At 40.7% G+C, this 18,379-nt stretch overlaps 1 protein-coding gene across 1 annotated transcript in view; it reads right to left on the bottom strand.

Moving 5' to 3' along the window:
* The window catches only part of LOC109467272 (kielin/chordin-like protein), a 32,090-nt gene extending 16,017 nt beyond the window's left edge, over positions 1 to 16,073 (bottom strand). Inside the window, exons 1-3 of the mRNA XM_019765215.1 lie at positions 15,287 to 16,073; positions 7,955 to 8,502; positions 5,219 to 5,285 (exon numbers count right to left, since the gene is read on the bottom strand). Coding sequence (XP_019620774.1) covers positions 5,219 to 5,285; positions 7,955 to 8,502; positions 15,287 to 15,407 — 736 coding nt within the window. The 5' untranslated portion in view covers positions 15,408 to 16,073. The remainder of the gene's footprint in view (positions 1 to 5,218; positions 5,286 to 7,954; positions 8,503 to 15,286) is intronic.
* Positions 16,074 to 18,379: the final 2,306 nt, after the last annotated feature.

Raw genomic sequence — 18,379 nt, 5'->3', positions numbered from 1 at the left:
TTAGATTCAACCTTGAGAAAACCTTGAAGTACATGTATCTTTGACATGGAAAATTACCACAGGCATGGTTACACTGAAACCAGAATTCTAGAAACTGCTCATATCAGATGCAACCAGACTACAAGTACTTGTCAAAAGATTCTGATTGTGAGCTGCAGCTACCTTTGTTGGCTATCAGTCTTAACTATCACTACCACAAACACAGTGACTGTACGTGTCTTTTGTCAGAAGTTGACTTACATTGTATAACCTCATTTCAACCTTGACCAGATTCTGTAGTTGCATAATATAGCAAGTTTGCTAATAGGAATTTTAGGCAGTTGATGTTCTAAGTGAGATGACCATGACGCAAAACAAAGTACTACAACTGCATGAGTGATTTCTAAACCTGGACTTATCTCCAAGCAGATGTTGGGTGGGAAGATTACTGCCAGGTTTTCTTTTGTAGGGGCTGAGAATGAGCTGTTTAGGCTGTGAGAATGAATAAACTGAAAAGAAAATGAAACAATGAACTTTATAAGAAAAATGGATCCAACACGCTTTTTATTTCAGCCCCATGTACATGTATAGTAGAGAAAATTTGGAGTAGCAAGTGCAAATACATGTACTATCAAGATGGCACCCAGGCTACATGTAACGTTAGTATTGTGGTTGGAAATTCTTCCATCAACCCACAAAAGGTTAAACAGTAAAGCACTCCCACCAGATCAGACTCAAAAGCTTGAGATGATGTCAAAGATCTGAAACAAATGACAACTGGCTCTCTGCCAGACCTCACAGCTATGGTATGGCAAGAACTTAAGGACAACTCTCCCATATCTGCCTTTCAGCTCTTCCACTTATCTATGAAACAGAGTGAATCCAAGTGTACTTAGTGTCCCAGTTAGACGGCTTTTAACAAGAAACTGGAATCAGCAAACAGCTAGACACATGCCTGTAGCAAGGATTTTGAATGGGGGGTTCTTCTGTCCAAGAGACCCGGTGAGTGAGCACTGTAGCCATGAGCTTCTAAGGGGGGGTTCGGGGGCATGCTCCCATGGAAAATTTTGAAAAAAGAACCTTCTGAAATGGCATTTTCTGTGTTTTTCTGAGGATGCCCTATGGGCATGAGACAGTACTCAGTACCTATAGGTCTATAACCAAACGTTGTTATCATTATAGTTTCCATCAAAAGATTTGGACGCTACAGTTTTGAAGCCTTCGTTGCAGACATTTGGATGCCTTCAGATGTATCACTTGTGACTCTCAATTTGTTCAAGCCAGGATATCCTTGACTCTTTGCTAGCAAAAATGAGTTTGAGGTTAAATACTCTGGTGTAGTCTCATCATGCAATAACGAGATACTGTCAGGACCTATCTCTTCTAATGGCAACGATATTTCACCATAATTGACTCCGAACCATAAAAAAACCCTGAGAAGCACTCTTACAGATAAGGAAACCCGTAAAATATAGCAGGAATAATCAACAATGAAATATCCATTCTAGAAAGTTCATGGTGCTAATAGCAAGGCCAAGGTCAACATCTAAACATGATTAGTTTAAACATGAATGATGCCACATTCTGTAAGTCCATAGCAGATAAACTATCAAAAATATCATTCTATAATTGACCGTAAATCAACCGAGAAGGTCATACTTCACCATGTGTTTTCTTTCAGTTCTCAGCAGTGCACACTCCATAATTTGTTCATCAGCTTTGCTATTAAACCTTGCCTGCTGGGGATGCATTCACTACCACTCTGCTCTTTGATCTGCTCCTAGAACCTTCCGCCTACGACTTAAAGTATTTGTGTCAGAAGGACAAAGGAAACATTAACTTTTCCTCTGACACACAAAGTAAAGGGTTCAAGAGGGAAGCACGTAGAAGAAATGCTTGGCTCAGAGCTTGAAACATAACTGGGGGGAAGCATGCCCTTTTTCGTAGAGCATAATCGGGCGTTTTAATTATACATAGAGCAAAGACGTACTGCTCTAATCTAACGTAGAGTCGTAATTGGTGCATTTTACGTAGAGCGTAATTCGCTGTTTTGATTCTACGTAATGTGTTGTAGCTACACTGAATCTATCGTAAAACATAATGGGGAGGGTTAATTCAGCGTAATATATGCTCTCAAAATTTAGTGTAGAGCGTCGTCAGGACCCCCCATACAGGCCCTCAGTAAAAGGATCATGAAGGAAGCAGAAGAATTTTAATTTAATGCTTCACTTGGCTCAGATCTTTAAGGCTTGGAATGATTTTTCAAAGAGATCCTAGTGTATGGAAAGGCAAAAATCCATCTGTCAGCAGCACCCTTCATTGTTGAGATTATCAGTCATGAAAAAACTCTAACATCTGCCAGGAAAATTCAAGGGTCATCACAAAGTCTTTAAACCTGTAAACTTACAAAACTGACAGACGTACAAATGTAGATACAGTGAGTCTAAGGGGCACTTTAGACTGACGACGGTTAAATAGTCGTACGAATGTTTATCGTCAAGATGTTGCCGGCGACGGTATTTTACAACCGTCTAAAGACGATCAAAATAGTCGCACGACGGTAATCCTCGAATCGTCGTCACTACCACCTCGGACCCTATCGTGCGATCCTTCAGCGGGGGGTCCGAGGAGGATTTTCCACCGTCTAAAGTGAACCGTCGCCGGCGAAGGAAGTGGGAGGTCATTGGCCTTATGCAAATAAGCCTGCAAGCGTTATTTCATGTCCAAGCACATCGCCAGTATTATTAAATGCCATCAAACCAAAGACTTTATATCGTCATACGTGTCTAGTACAATCCCCAGCCACCAATCGCTACTTCTCCGGTACGAACCGATCTGCCGATCCACATTTCCCGGCCAATATTGCCAGGCCAACGGCAGCTCTGAACGCCGGGTTCAAACCCGGAGTATATTTCCCCGCTCGGTACATGTGCCTCATACCCCTTCTTTGCTGGGCACAAACTAGGAGTCTCATCCACAGAACAACGAGTTAAAAGCAGATTAAAAGCAATCTTCTGCAGCATGCCGAAAAAAGGGGTTCTCTCGCCATTTTGAATTGGCGCGCGGCGTGCCCTCCTGCGCTGCGGGTGTCCGTCACACTTCCTGGTCATGTGTCTAAAGTCAGCCGTCGCCCACAACGATTGTCGTGCGATCGTATACTGTCGTCAGTCTAAAGTCGGCCTTACTAACTATGCTGGTAGATAAAGGTAGTTTTCTAGTTAGTGATTTGACTAGTTAGTTAACTTATTAACTAGTTAACTAGTTATTAACTGTTTAAATTGGAAAGCTACTTAGTTAACTTAAAAAACCCGAGATACAAAATGCAAGCCACCTCAAAGTCTGCACACTACGAGGGCCTGCATGGGGGTCCCGACAATGCTCTTTTTTGAGCGCCGGCTACGTATTATGCTAAATTCAGGAAGCCTCCCCATTACGTGTTACGATAAATTCCTGGGTGCTACAACGCATTACGTAGAATCAAAATGGCAAAATAGTCGCTCTACGCAAAATGCACCAATTACACTAGAGTACGTTGAATATTAGAGCGGTCTGTCTACTCTCTTAATAGAAATTAAAACGGTCGACAATGCTCTATGGAAAAGGACATGCAGGCCCCTACAATGTATATACCTCACAATATTTTAAGAACTGAGAAAAGGCCTTATTCCATGGCATTGACACCTCTGCCATAGCAACCCTGAATTAACGTCTTCAGTAATTATTTTGTTTACCTCCACTCCACAAGCCTAATTCATTCCACCTAGAGTCACCATGAACCATTTACTTAACCTAATCTGGCCCCAGGTACACATTTCTCCAGCTCTAAGAACAAAGACTTGGCTCTTCCCCCCTGACATTGACAACTGTGTAAGAGGAACATCTGTTTTGCTTCAGCAGGAAGACTGCAGACTAGCTGGTGTGCTGGATGTGGACTGGTACGGATTAGGTTTCAGCCCAAGCACAGACAAACAGTTAATTCTGTGTAAAGTGTTTCCCTGCATGTCCCAGGTTGTGCCCATGATTAGTTCTGCTTGAGGGGAAGCAGATTTTTACAAGATGGAGGTTTCAGTCAAACCTGGAATTAGGCCACACTAACTTGGGTTTAAAACTTTTTATGGAAATTTTATTTGGATCCTTAGTTACTGTTAGGCCACACAGAGTTTACTACAATGTCACATGGATGACATCCTAGATATCTTGTTAAAGCCATAAAAAATAAAAGAGAGCAAGAATGAACTTGGTTAATCTTATATTGTATTTTTCTATGGAATTCGGTATATTTACAATTTTTCAGGGATTCCTTGTAACAGTTATAGTATCACGCTTTCTTGTTTTACAGTATATTTAGTTGGAACAGATACAGTTACAGTTCTTCAAATTAAAGCACACTTTGGCTTGTTACTCCTTGTTAAATCATCTATGAGTTCTGAAGAAAGGACAGATTTACTTTTTCCAAAAACAGTCATAAATCAATGTGGGTGCTGATGCCAACCATAAAATCAACTTTATGTGGCCATAACTTAATGATCACAGAGCCACTGTTTCTTGACTCACTTACATTTGATCATACACAAGTGATATTCCTGTAACACAATAAGTTCAATTAACTCTGGGTAAAATTTGGTAGATTTCATTTCATGATTTCACTTATTTTGATGGACTAGATAGTTTTACAATGTGAAATATATCTGTTTAGACAGGTTAGGGTATCCTGGGATCATGTGCAAATAAAATCAGGCCTAGAAGCACAGATCTTTAACATGTGCATATCCAAACAATTATCCATGCCATCTAAAAGATGCTCCATATTCACCATTTCCAAGGGACAGGTCAAAAAGGCAGTGGGGTGGGTAGTGAGGACTAGGAAAAAATGTTGTGCTTCCTGTTTCCTCGACTGACCCTAGAAAAAACTGCTGACCCTAGACTTTTTTTGGGGTGGACCCCAGCAAGGCACAAATATTTTGAGCTGATTGACCAGTTTGCTAGCTCCATGATCTGACTCCTGAGTGATGAAACATTGTACAATCGGTTTTCTAACATTGACATTAAAAATATAAATGCACACTTTGTTAAACTGTATTTTATAAGTTGGATCACTACAGAAGGCAAAAATCTAATAAAATATAATCTACTGACCATAATCCTTTCAGGACTGAAAGAGGGAACACAACATTTTTTTCCTAGGCCTGAAGACTGCAGCCAATGTAATAAAACACAGGATGGGATTATTATTGGTTACCTTGGAAACAGTACCACGGTCGCCCCTGGAAACCGTTGATGACCATCTTTGCCTCCTGCCAGTAACCCTGGTGATGAGGAAGACAAAAAGGTTACCATGGCGATATTTCTTTGCTTGTTGAGTGATTGACATGGTCATAGAGAGTATACCTACATGTACCAAGATGAAAAATTTTTAAGCCACAAACATAAACCTAATGTTTACAAGGTAAACAAATGTTGACAAAGAACAACTATCGTTCACTTTACCACACATGCATTCTTTATGTACAGTGATTGAATGTATTCACTTTAATGTGTTACCTGAGAGGGCATTAAGGGTTTTAGTAGGTCCAGTTCACATGCAGATTTTCCACAGGATGCCAAGGTGAAAATTAAGCCTTGTACATCCATAACCCAGTTTGCCACTCAGTGTGGTATAATTCTTACAATCCCAAATTAACGGGATAACCCCGAAATTTTGAAGATGATTTTTTCAACTTTGAAATGACCAGTGACCGTAACCTTTTTGTACAGAGAAGCATGTGTAAGTCGTTTGACATGCTAAGAGTTGCAATGTTTTTTTGCTGCTCATAAACTTTTTATCTGTTTTAAAACTCTCATAAAACTATTCAACTACTGAATCTTGAGATTTCAAACCACTACAGTGGACTCCGTGCTGTATTTTAGTAGCACTGATTGCATGGCGGCAGTCAAACCATAAGGAACAGATAACAATCAAGTGTCATAACTGTGGAGGCCAGGACAGCAGGGGCCCACTCATGTACAAGAACAAGTGTCCAATTAAACCTTGATTTACCACACAGCTGAGAGATAACACAGGAAACAGTCTGCTGGACTGGGCTAAAAATGATCCATCTGTTCTTTGGCACTTTTGCTTGAACTGTTGAGGGGAGAAAGTAAGAAGTCTTGACTAAAAAGACTTTTATATTACTGAAATCCTTCTCAATCTCAATTGACAAACAATGTAACAGTTACAGTTTGTTTTTGTTTTTTTTAACGGTGTCGCTCAATGCAAGGCCAATTATTTTTGGCCACCTCTAGGCATAGAGCTAGAGGTACTTAATTAAGTGAGTGTAATGTAGTTATGTCAGGAGATGGCGGTGGACCTTTGTTTTGAAGCTTTGTGGATTGTAGTCGGATGGAATTCAGCATCTGTTTGGAAGAGAGTTCCATAATTTTGTAGTCCGGGGAAAGAATCATAATTCATAATTTGATAGGAACAGGCTTTCTTTAAAGCAGTCCGTGTCTCAAATTGCAAACTGGAATCTTATTATTTTGGTTTCAAGTTTGGATTGCTTATTTTTGCCTAGATATTCAATTGGATAAATATCACTCTCAGACAACTGCAACAAACCACAAGTATTAACATGATAAAACAGGATATGTTTTTTTTGTGGAACGGTAAGGCTACACCAATTTAATTTCTTGGTTAACGGATTCGCCCGCTTCATTTTTTTCTGATTTGCAAATAAAAATAAAAATTCAGAATCAAGTGCAAAATGCTCATATTTTGCCCTGAACAGTTGAAAACAGTCCTTTTCTTCCTACTTGTTACAGTCATTCCATCTTTCAATGCAGTGGTATCATTAAAAGTTCAAAATTCATTGGTTAATTTTTGAACCAGCCTGGTGTGTTGACTTCATGGCTCCTATCGTACCATTTTGGCCCATAATAGGAAGCCTAGGCCTTTTTTTATTTTTTATTTTTTTCGCCCGCCCACTCCACTATTTTTCTTCAAAAATCCGTCAACCAAGAAATCAAATTGGTGTGGCCTAAGTTTAAACTCTACAACTATGGATTCTACTAACACAGATGACCTTACATTCAAACATTAAAATTTGAATTTGAACTTGAGGAAAGGCTGCATGACAACATTTTTATCCTGATTGCCAAGAAACGTACTTCAAACCTTGGCTTCTTTAGATAAGGTGACTTATAGAACACCCTTCATCCTGTGGGAGCTGAGAAGACTGTTTTGTGTCAAACTAAGATTACACCAAGTCTTATCAGTCTAGTCCTGAAGAACCCAGACTGGACTGTTGCACGCTGACAAATTAAGATGGAAGACTTTGCCAGCCAGTCTGGCGTTTGTCCAAAAAGCCTAGTTAGTGGCAAGAAAAGGTTTGTGTACTAGACAATTTCAAACATAGAGTTTCAAACAAAGCTTATCCTTACATATACAAGGCTTAGATGTGACAAGTTGTCAGGTGAAAAGTAACAAGCTGCTACTAATGCCTACTATAAATGCATCTACATTCTATTGGCTGACCTGGATAACAAAAGCAAAATTGAAAAACTGGAAAATACTGCTGTCAATCAAATTCAGAGGTTTTTGATGGCATTTAATCAGTGAGTAAAATTTGAGTAATGATGGCAATGTTAAATCACTGAGTAAAAATCTGATAAAATTGACCAGGAAATATTTGGCATCCCAGTACAATCTCCTTGATTGCATGACACTTCAAGTTTCCACAGTCTTTGGTTGAAAGAAAATCAATTTAAGTCTAACCCTACCCACCCGTCCCAAATGAGGGAATGACGGTATTGACGAATTATACAAAATTTTTCAATCCGATTTTAAATTACACATTATGGCTAATGTACTGATTATGAATTATGACTATTTGGGGTGGCTGCCTAGTACGGATTATGAAGGTTAGAAAGGCCTGATCGCGACTTACGAAAAAGGGCATGCAGGCCCTCCTAAAGGGTAGCACCCTGATACGGTACTTACGGTGAATTTCTCGCGCTCGAAGTTCTGTGAGAAGAACACGGTGCTGTCCTGCGGCATCTTGACGCGGCAGCTGGGGATGAGCGGCCTCTCGATCACGTCCTGACAGTCCACGTACACCCGGACCGCATCCACCCCCACGTGTACCGCCAGCTGCGTCCACTTGCTCGTATCGCGGAATGGCGACGGCCTGAAAATCTCGTGGATGACGGTCAGCGTGCCCAACGTTCTGTAGGTCAGCCTGAGATGATTCCGGGTCAAGTCCGAGCCGATCTCGAAGAACGTTCCCCCGTCTTCGCCGTCCTTGTCGAGAGACGGCGAGTAGATGGAGAGGAGAACGCCGTCAGAGTTTTTGGACTGCCTGGCCATGAAGATGAAGCCAAGAGCCTGGCAGGGTTTGGAGGCGAGCCTGGTGACCTCGGAGGCCGGTAGAGAGAGTTCCTTGACCGTGGAGTGGAAACGCCAGCCTGGCTGGCCTGGTCGGCTGCCAGATGTGGTGGAGATCCCCACCATGCCAGAGTTCACATCCAGGGTCTTCAGGAGGTCAAGAACTGGAAAGAAGGATACAATAAGGTTAAACACTCTGGGCTTGTCTATCATTTCCCTTCCCAATAAAAAAATTATAACATCTTAAGAACTTTATTGACACAACAAAAGTACAGCAACTTTTATAGACAAATATGTGGGTACAACAGAAATGACCTACGTACAAGGCAATAGATGAATCAACTTATACTTCTTGTTCTAAGGATTAAACATTATATATTGTACTAGGAAACTTAAATTTGTAAGGACACAAGACAGATTTTCTTAGAAATAGCTTGAGTTGGGATAACTAAAATATCTTCTTCGGGCTGGTAAATCTGAAGTGCATTTCTAGATCAAAGATGAATGGAAAACTCATTTGGTGTCTGGCCAGAATATGGCTAAGTTTAAGTTCAATGACATGCTTATTAAAAAATCCTGTTGCTCTTAAAATAGAATATCTAGAGTGCTTTGTTTTCAGATAATGTTGTGCTAATAAGTATAGCCTCGAGGGCAAGTCAGTGACCATGAATCTCAACATGATGTATCACTCTCTTCACCACTAGCAAACTGACCCAAAGATTCACAGTTGGCAGGCAGTAAACACAGGGTCTGATCCGCAAACTTGGGGTCACCGAGAGGAACTTACAGGTCACGCTGTTGTCTTTTCTTTGTAAATAAGTGCCAGTTCCTTGTAAATAAGACGCTGTCTTTCACTGTCAAACAAATGTTGAAATGTTTGAGCTTTCTAAAAGTCTGAGTTTTCTACACATTCTAAAAATCTCTCCCTCCATGTGGCCCAATAACTGGTGCTGCTTTTTTGGGGCCAGATTTTTCACTGGCAACTTTCCACATTACTTTTAAAGGCAGGCAATGCAGTTTTTTGGCCTTGGAAACCCAATTTGTCAAAGCCAACATTCTAGTTATTTATCTACATAGTGAGTTGAAACCACACTGTCCCATGTATATTGAATGTCATGGAGCAAAAATTCTGAATAGAAAATGCTTACTGGTAGGGCCCTGGGCTGATTTTTTTGGGTGCCACCCAGAAAATAAAGAACTCATCTTGAGGCTTGTTTCTGCTGTTTTAAATGCCTAAAGTATGAAATGCTGATACACATGTGCTAATGTGAAGCAGTATGTGTCAATATCACAATGTTTACCTTATTCAGAATACTTTCCACATAGTTTTCAGATATTATTGTGAGAAGAGGGCAACTGTTTCGTAGTGATCTTGAATTCTTGTCTGCGGTTGGATACCAGGTAGGATATGCAGCACTCCTACACTCTAAAGTTACCACATGGTACCAAGGGAATAAGTAGGAGTGTTGGTGTTGGCCTTTATCCCTACACTTGGCCTTCAAAAGGACCAACTCCCAGTAGGTTCTCACTGTACAATGTCTTGGCAGGCAGCCCAGTCTGCAAGAACCCCCCTGCTATGCTGTCTGAAAAGTCTGTGAGAAGTCAGAAAGTTCAAGTGATTCTATTACTGTTATTAGATGAATTATTCTTCAATTTGTAGCAAAAGGAAAGATGCCATGTTCAGTTTTATTTTACCAGGACCACCCTACTATGAAAAAAAGTTGACATGGCCCGAAATACCACCTGCATATGCAGGTTAGTGCAGGTAAAATTGGAGCTGTTTGGGTATTTCTTTTATGTCTACCTGTGCCTAACCTGCACTGGGCCACATACTGGGTTTATATTGTAGGTGTTATGGATTTTTATTTGTGTATTGGCTGAATCCACCTATATTTTGAATGAAGAAGCCTGAACGAAGTGTAAAACAAGTAATGGCAATAGTTTCTGAACATATTATGATCCATACTTCCTAAAATTCTGTGTTGCAGTCAAAACTTGTCTGGTGCAAGTAATTTTCAATCTTACCTGGTTGACCCAAGTGCAGGTATGCAGAAAAATAGTACAATGTTTTGAGCCCTGCTTGACCAAGGTAACAATAGCCTGGTTACCAAACCTACAGTTACTTTTTAACTGTATTTTAGCCCCCAAGTACATGTGTATGTACATCCAATTTGTGGACAGGATGTAGGAAATAGGTTTGGCAACCAGGCTAAGGTAACCAGCCCTCCTCCTGTCCTTGAACCTGAGGTAGTTTTAAATAGGAACCCTGTTGCTTTTCAGGAGTTTACAAACGATGAGAGCCAGTCAGGTCCTAGTAGTGAGCGGCGGACTGTGCACAGACATTAAACAGCAGCATTACACCCCAAAGCGTTTACACTACAAGCTTGACACTGCACTATTTGTTTGAACTTGAACAGAAAGGCATGGCTCGCTGTACACAGAAGAGCTACATGAATGGGAAGTGCTTGTTTTGATGCATTTTCCAAGCAAAGGGTGAAGACAGAGTAGAGCACAATGATCCTAGTATAGAGACAAACTGTAAAGGTCCCGTTCCACTCTATTGCAGAGCATAGGGGTGGTGCCCATATCCATTTCTGTAGCCCTTGGGCAACACACAGTTGTGCAATGCACTACAGCAGGGGGCTAGTCCGCTGGTAGTGCTGTGTGTTTGACCTTCCCACACTCTTTCTCATATGTGCTGAGTGCTAAGAAGAAAAAGAAGTGTGTACCATTTTTAAAGTCTTTGGTATGACCCGGTCGGGGTTTGAACTCACGACCTCCCGGTTAGCGGCGGTTACAAAGCGAGCACTCTACCAATTGAGCTTAAGACTTGAAGCAAAACAAAGAAAGGCAAAATCACGATTACTGTCAACAGAGGATATACCGCAGTGCTTTTGCCTGGACAGCTGTTTGATAAACTATGATAAACTAAGAAAATTGTTTGGGTAAAAAAGATGGAAAATGTAAACTAATACTTGAAGCCGTCAGGAATACATTGGTATTTGAAGCCAGGTTGAGTTTTGCTATAAAAATAAAAATGTTGTAAGCGAAACCTTGAAACGCGTTGTTTCACACGATATTGCACGCTAGGTAGGAATTTATGTGACCTTGGTTGAGCTATGGACAAAACACACCTGATTTTCCCACTAAACTGAAGAATTGAGGATATAAATACCTCTTTGTGCCTTCAAGGTTGCCTGATTCAAAGTGGTTCAGAATAGAAGTTACACCATATGTTGGAGATAAATTCAGGCCAATGATTGTTGTCCCCCAAAGAGCTTGGACTTTTTTTGGGGGGGTCTGAACTTTTGAAGAGTTTGGTATTCTGATCAGTACAATACTTCTCAAGAACTTGCCATACATGTACATTGTACCTGCTACAACTGTTCTGTAATAAAGTTTTACTACTAAGGAAAACTTAGCCTGGGTGCCATCCGATTTGTAACAGCATTACCCTGAAAAAATCAATATACATTTTTTGTGGGTTGTCATTACAAATCGGATGGTACCCAAGCTAAGGAAAACTTGGGATGGACCAAAAAAATAATGCTTCCCCCCCCCCTTTCTCTGCTCCTAACAATGCATGGGGTTTTCTTTTCTCTCTTTAAAATGATCTCTTGTCCATTATTACATGCACAAACACACACTGCCATCCATACTGCCCCATGCCCTTCACAGCAAGCCATTCATTTATTCCACTTGTCTGTCCTGGATAGGAAGGGGTTGGGTTTTTCCCTGTGTGAGGTCTAGGAAGACCCTGCTGTCATGTAACTATACACCAGCCATTTCCAGGGCAGTGGTCATTTCATGCTTCCCTTCTCCTCATTGTTCAGGACAGTTCACCCAAATAGATGTTTATTTTGGTCATCAGTGTTATGGGATAAAAAGGACTCTTTGGGGACCCGCATGCCCTTTTCCGTAGAGTGTAAGCGGCTGTTTTAATTCTACGAAGAGTGTAGACGCCAGCTCTAATTCAACATAGAATGTAATTTGTGTTTTGCGTAGAGCGTATTTTCTGTTTTAATTCTACGTAATAGGTTGTAGCCACTAGGAATTTATCGTAAAGTGTAATCGAGAGGTTTCCTGAATTCAGTGTAATATGTAGCCAACTCTCCAAGTTTAACGTAGTGTGTTGTCTGGACCCCCCATGCAGGCCCCCAAATAGATGTTTATTTTGGACATCAGTGTTGTGGGGTAAGCAGGGTTCTTTCACTGGAGATGTGCGGAGATTGGAGACACAGAGGGACAGGGAAGGTTTACCCAACAAACTTATGTATGTCATCGAGTCTGCCGCTGGCACCATGAAAGAAAAAATGTGGGCCTCTGAGTTGTACGTCAAACAGTAAGCAGACAGTTGTGCCGGTACATAAGTTATGTACCCGTACTAATATGTACCCGTACATGCATAAATTTTGTTGCAGTACAGTCTTTGATGCTCAAAGAATAACATGGATACCAGGATAGCAAATATTAAGTACTAAAAAATGGAGGAAGCCAAAAAGGAAAATTAAATTTCAGGGCTCAAATTGAAAAAAAATCTTCTTACATATCATAAGGTGTCTCAAAAATTAAAAAAAAGGTTTTTCATATCATTTTGCTCACTAGCTCAATCCATGCCCACTCCATAGGCAATTTTTTTCAATTCTGTCCCTTTCTTTTACATGACTTTGGACCTGTGTTTGTTTTTTTTTGTTTATCATAGACACCCCTCTTCAGACAATGGACTGGCCCTTACCCCCTCTCCTTGAGGCCAGACCTCCCATGTCCTTGGCACACCACCAAAGGGTCATCATTCCACCTGAACTTTTGACCCAAAGATAACAACTTGGCACCTACTAACAAAAAATGATATATGACATACTTGTGATTTGAAGGGTTTGAAAATTTGCATATCAGATAATGACCTTGGGAAAGCTCTAAAAAGAAAAAAAAACACGACTTGTACAAAAGATAGAGTCAAAGATCAATATGTTCTCATTTTTCCCTTGTTCTTCAATTGACTAGTTTGTTTGGACTAACTGATAAACTGGCATATTACTATATTATTAGGTGTAACACACCAGTTTTGTACATGTAAGTACAAGCTGCGTAACCCCGAACAGTAAGGTTTAAACCACTCACATCGGAAGGACCCCTACTTTTTTCAGTAAGTGCGGTGGGCTCTTTAACATGCGTGGGGTGTGGCTCTTCCCAAACACGGGACCTCCATTTAACGTCCTATCTGAGGAACGTCCCTAACTGAAGCTAGGTTCTCATTTCCACCTGAGTCAAGCGAGGAAAGTTAGTAAAGTGCCTTTCCCAAGGGCACAAGATCGGTGACATGGGTAGGATTCCTACCTGCGACCTCTTGGTCCTGAGCCTAACAGTAACACCCTACTGCTATACGCCACACTTTATTTTAAAGTTGGAGATACATTCCATCATAAATTGCCATCTAAGATAAGGCCGGGGTAGAAACCTTATAGAGAAGGCAGTACTTTTATGGGGTTCTTTGTGGCCGACCCTCTGACCACATATTTGACCTGACCAGTCCCCTCATGACAGGAAAAACTATAACCACAATCAATATTGCCCTCAAGGACGATAGGGTTCTACATATCAGATATACCTGTTGGGAAACCAGCCTTCCTCCAAGCTCAAGTAGCTCTACTGCATACATACATGTATATGTACACTGTATGTTAGGGTAGAGACTCAAATCTGGTAGAATCAAAATAATTCTACTGGTAGCTACCAGAGTTTCTCTTGACTGCAATTCTGATTGAGATTTCTACCATAGAATCACCAATTCAGGTCGGACAAGTCCATCTGACCACTTGCCCAGGACAAGTATATGTAAAAGCACTGTTCGGGCAAGTGTGTATCATCCTGGGGGGCCCGCAAGCCCTTTTCCGTAGAGCGTAATCGGCCGTTTTAATTCTACATAGAGCGTAGACAGACCGCTCTTCGCATTTTGCGTAGAGCGTATTCGCTGTTTTAATCCTACGAAATGCGTTGTAGCCACTTGGAATTTATCGTAAAGCGTAATCGAGGGTTTCCGAATTCAGCGTACAGCGTTGTCGGGACCCCCCTTGCAGGCCCTCCTCCTGGACTTGCCTGATTGGGCAAGTAAATTTTTTGGGATGCAAAGTTTACCCAAAGAGTATGCTCTTTTTTTTTCAATCCATTGCAAATCGCTAACTTTGATAAATAAAGCATGCAATGGGCAAGTAGAAAGGATTTTTAAAAACTTGTCCAACCCTGTAGTCTCTCCCATGAAATATATAAAGGGATCTCCCAAAAGTTTAAAGTTTTACCTTAAGAATCCCTACATATTTTTTCTAACCTGTGTCCAATACCAGGTACCCTGATATAGAGACAATGGCAGCCGTCCAGTGGGCCTGTGTGTCCAAACACACCCCCACAAAGACACACAGACAGAGTTGTGGTTCCAAACATCAGTCTCCTGTCTCTTGTTGATCTTTCTTATCTCTTGTCTCTGGACAAGTGGTACACATGCCTGTTTCCACCCCAAAGGACAGGTCAAATTTATGGGGACAGCTTTTCTTAATTGCCTTGTTGGTTTCCTATTACGGTGCCATAGGAAATGGAGTTATTTTTATTCCCCTGGGTTTACTTTGATGTTAAAATTTCAAATATGGTTAAAATTGCTCTATCTGTATTTGATATTACAGTTACTCTGTAAAGCCTATTGTACTAAGCACTTAAAAATTTAGCTAAAATTTACTTATAAGTATGTAACTACTAATTTTCAATGATTTTCACAGTTTCTAAACTTAAGGAGGGGGGGCTATTGGGGACACTTTACCCCCTCTCCAAAACATCAAACGGACCGCCCCCAATGTAAACTTAAGTGGGTAAAATAAACAAAGTCGGTGGTTTGCGACTGAAACATTATATCTTCTGTAAAAACACTCCTTCAGAGCAATGAGGAACATGATAACTCACCTAGTACGCTGTTGTTGGTGTTCTTCTGGCACAGCACAAGTGTCAATAAGAAACACAAAACTGCAAAAGTCCGTAAAAAATCCGAACAAGAAGTCCACAAGAAGCAACTTTTCCGCAACATTGTTTCTAAAGTACTGAAATCGCGACGTCTCAAAAGTGGTAAAAAAAACCTTAAAGTGGCATTTTTAACTGTTGGGAATGTTGGTGGTATTCCAGTGTCCCATGTCCAGGTTTTGGAGAGAATTCCAGCTGAAATTCCGGAGGGTATAAGGAAAGCCTTAAGAGTGCAGACGGCGTGACACTATCTCAACAGTAAAGGAAATTGAAGAAATCCTTTCTCGTCTGCCAGTTGCTCGTTCTGCACGCGAACCTTCCTGAGCTCACTCTGCTGCAAATATCCTCCGATTTCCTCTAGATTGCCACCGCAAAAATATTCTGGCTCCCGAAAAATCCCTCAAGAAATCTCAAACTCCAGAAGAAAGGCTGTAAGACTGGAATGTTTCAATCAATGGGAAGATCGCGGTCGGCCCAAAACATGGGAACAAAACAGGCTAAAATCCACCGGAGCTCTGCAACCTTGTCCTCGGCGATTCTTCCGCTGCCTGCCGCGCAACCGTCGTCCCAGGGCCCTGTCCACACTTAGGTAGATCTCACGCAGTTCAGAGTCCTTAAAATGACAAACAAAGCGTGTATTCTGGGGGTAAAACCGAGAGAAACACCGTTGTCTGTCGTGCCACTACGCTGCAGGATGGGCCTAAACTGACCGGGAACTCTCAGAAAGTGGTGGTGTCATCTTACAGGCAATGCCGCCTTCTGATTGGTCCAGATAAGCAGGGGTTCCCTGAGTCTGGGCGTCCTGAAAACAGTTTCTTGTGATACGTCACCATGCAACTGTTATTTGTTGCTTGCAGTTACATTAAAATAATATCATGATAAAACCAAATTAAGAAATATCATTTCTCAGCAAATGCAAGATGTTTGCCATTCCAATCTCTTAAAATATTGCTGATTTGCCATTTTATAAAATTTTTCTGATTTGTTTTTCCATTGACCTTTTGCTTGATTCGCAATGAAATCATTAAAAAAATGAAAATTAATTTGCAAATCAACTGCAAATCAGATCCAACTCTCAATGAAACTGATGCCATTTGAAAACAAAAAAGGCAATGAACTATAAAAAACATCAAATCAGACATTGCCCTAAAATGTTTATCTTTCTCAGGGTGGTTTCTGTAGTACTATATTGCTGGTGTCTGTGCCCACATGGAAGAATTTCCATCAGTAAACAACTCTTTATGTTGTGCCTAAATCAGGCACAATGGAGGCCCTGCAGGTATGGCTTCTACGGGAAGTTGAAAGGGTCGCAAAAGGGAAACAGGCCAAGAGGAATTCTGGGGGAAACAGTTTTGTACAGCCGCCATCTACTACTGAGCCTGCTCTCCAAGCAGAGGTTTGGGTTATTTTTGGCGTGTTTTTAGGCTTTTTTATCTGGGTTTCTTTTTTGCATTGGAATTTTTTTTTTGTTGGGTTGGGTAAAAAATATTCCAGTGCAAAAAAGAAACCCCAATAAAAAAAAACCCAAACCTCTGCTTGGACAGTATACTGAGCCCGCAACACCAAGGATTCTTGATTTAATTATCTCAATCATGAAGGCTCATGTAAAAGCAAATGGTACCTTTGTGAATAAAAGAACTTTAATATTCAATCATTTACCAACCTGGTAAAATTTTTACCAGACCACGGATTCTACTCAGCTTTTGGTACTCTCTAATCAGAAGTTTTGGCTTGTTTTGGACATTTTTTTTGCATTTTGTTGTCAGCTTTTCCTTTGGTTAGGCTTGTATACCCAACTAAAAGCTGCAAAATAGAGAGCCCAACAAAATGCTTAAAACTACCTAAAAGATCCAAAAACAAGCCAAACTTCTGCTTGTACTGTAGATTTGGTGCTTTTGCCTTTTAAAAATCAGTCCAAGGTAATTTATTCCTCAATGACCTGCATCCATGGCAAGTCATTTTATCTAGGTAAAAATGTACAGCTAAAAGTCTGACTGTTGAAATTAGCAAAGTAATGGTATGGATTTAACAAGCTCTTCTATAAATCCTGGATCTAAAATGTAGATCCGTGGATTTGCAGCATAAATGCTTCCCCCTTTGCAAAGTTGTATCCATGACAAAGCCCCCCTCCCTTCCAAAATTGGTACACAGCCCACTGTTGACTGTTGAGATAAACTTGTTTCTCCTGTTGTCCTTTCTTATCAACAATTGCTTCTTGCTGTTTATCTTACATGTCAATTGGTTAATTAGCACTAATTAGCACCCAATTGCCAGCCAGTTGGCTAATAGCAGGGGACCATTCACAGCTTTGCATAAATTGATAGGATTAGAGGAAGGCTATTGTGTCCTAACAGCCCTTTTCTTGTAAACAAATGACATGGAAAATTGCCGGCTTCCTGAGGTTTTAGTGTCTCCATGCTCCACTGAGCCTCTTCAGGTCTTCAATAAACATCATATACTCCTGATCTGACCAAGCAGATGTGTTGTTTTGTAGCTTTTTGTACTGGTTTTAGGTGATGTTGTTTCTCCAATGGCTGACACACCACCTAGACCACCATTGGTGAAGCCATACCTCCTAAAATTTACAAAAAGGGCCTAAAACAATGCTTTTGTTAGAGCAAGTAGCTAAGCGTAAACTAGTTTTTGTATTTTTTTGCTTGATTTCTTTGATATTTTTTTGGAAATTCTTTAAAATATTGCTTGTATGTCACAAATTTATAACAGTCAATGCTCAGTTTTTACTGGAAAGTTTATTTTACATCAGGGATGCCATAAAAAGACTTCCTAAACCTGCTCTCGGTCTTACATGCAAACAGTTCTATTTCTGCAGCCGCTAATTTGTAAACTGTCTCACGCGAAACGGAAGCAGGACTTATCAGACTTAGGCAGAACCAGGTCCAAGTTTTGGTTGTCATTTTTATTGAGAAAAACACAAAGAGGCTAACTAGAGTCTGATGGCAGAATTTGGTACAGTGTAGTTATACATCCATTACTTAATAATGCAGTCAACTCTTGAAATAGTATACATGTAGTGCATTG

Source organism: Branchiostoma belcheri, unplaced genomic scaffold (genome assembly GCF_001625305.1).
Source record: "Branchiostoma belcheri isolate BF01 breed outbred unplaced genomic scaffold, Haploidv18h27 scaffold18, whole genome shotgun sequence".
NCBI classification, from domain to species: Eukaryota; Metazoa; Chordata; class Leptocardii; order Amphioxiformes; family Branchiostomatidae; genus Branchiostoma; species Branchiostoma belcheri.
Note: the sequence above shows the minus strand (reverse complement) of the source record. Positions and strands in the feature narration are given on the sequence as shown.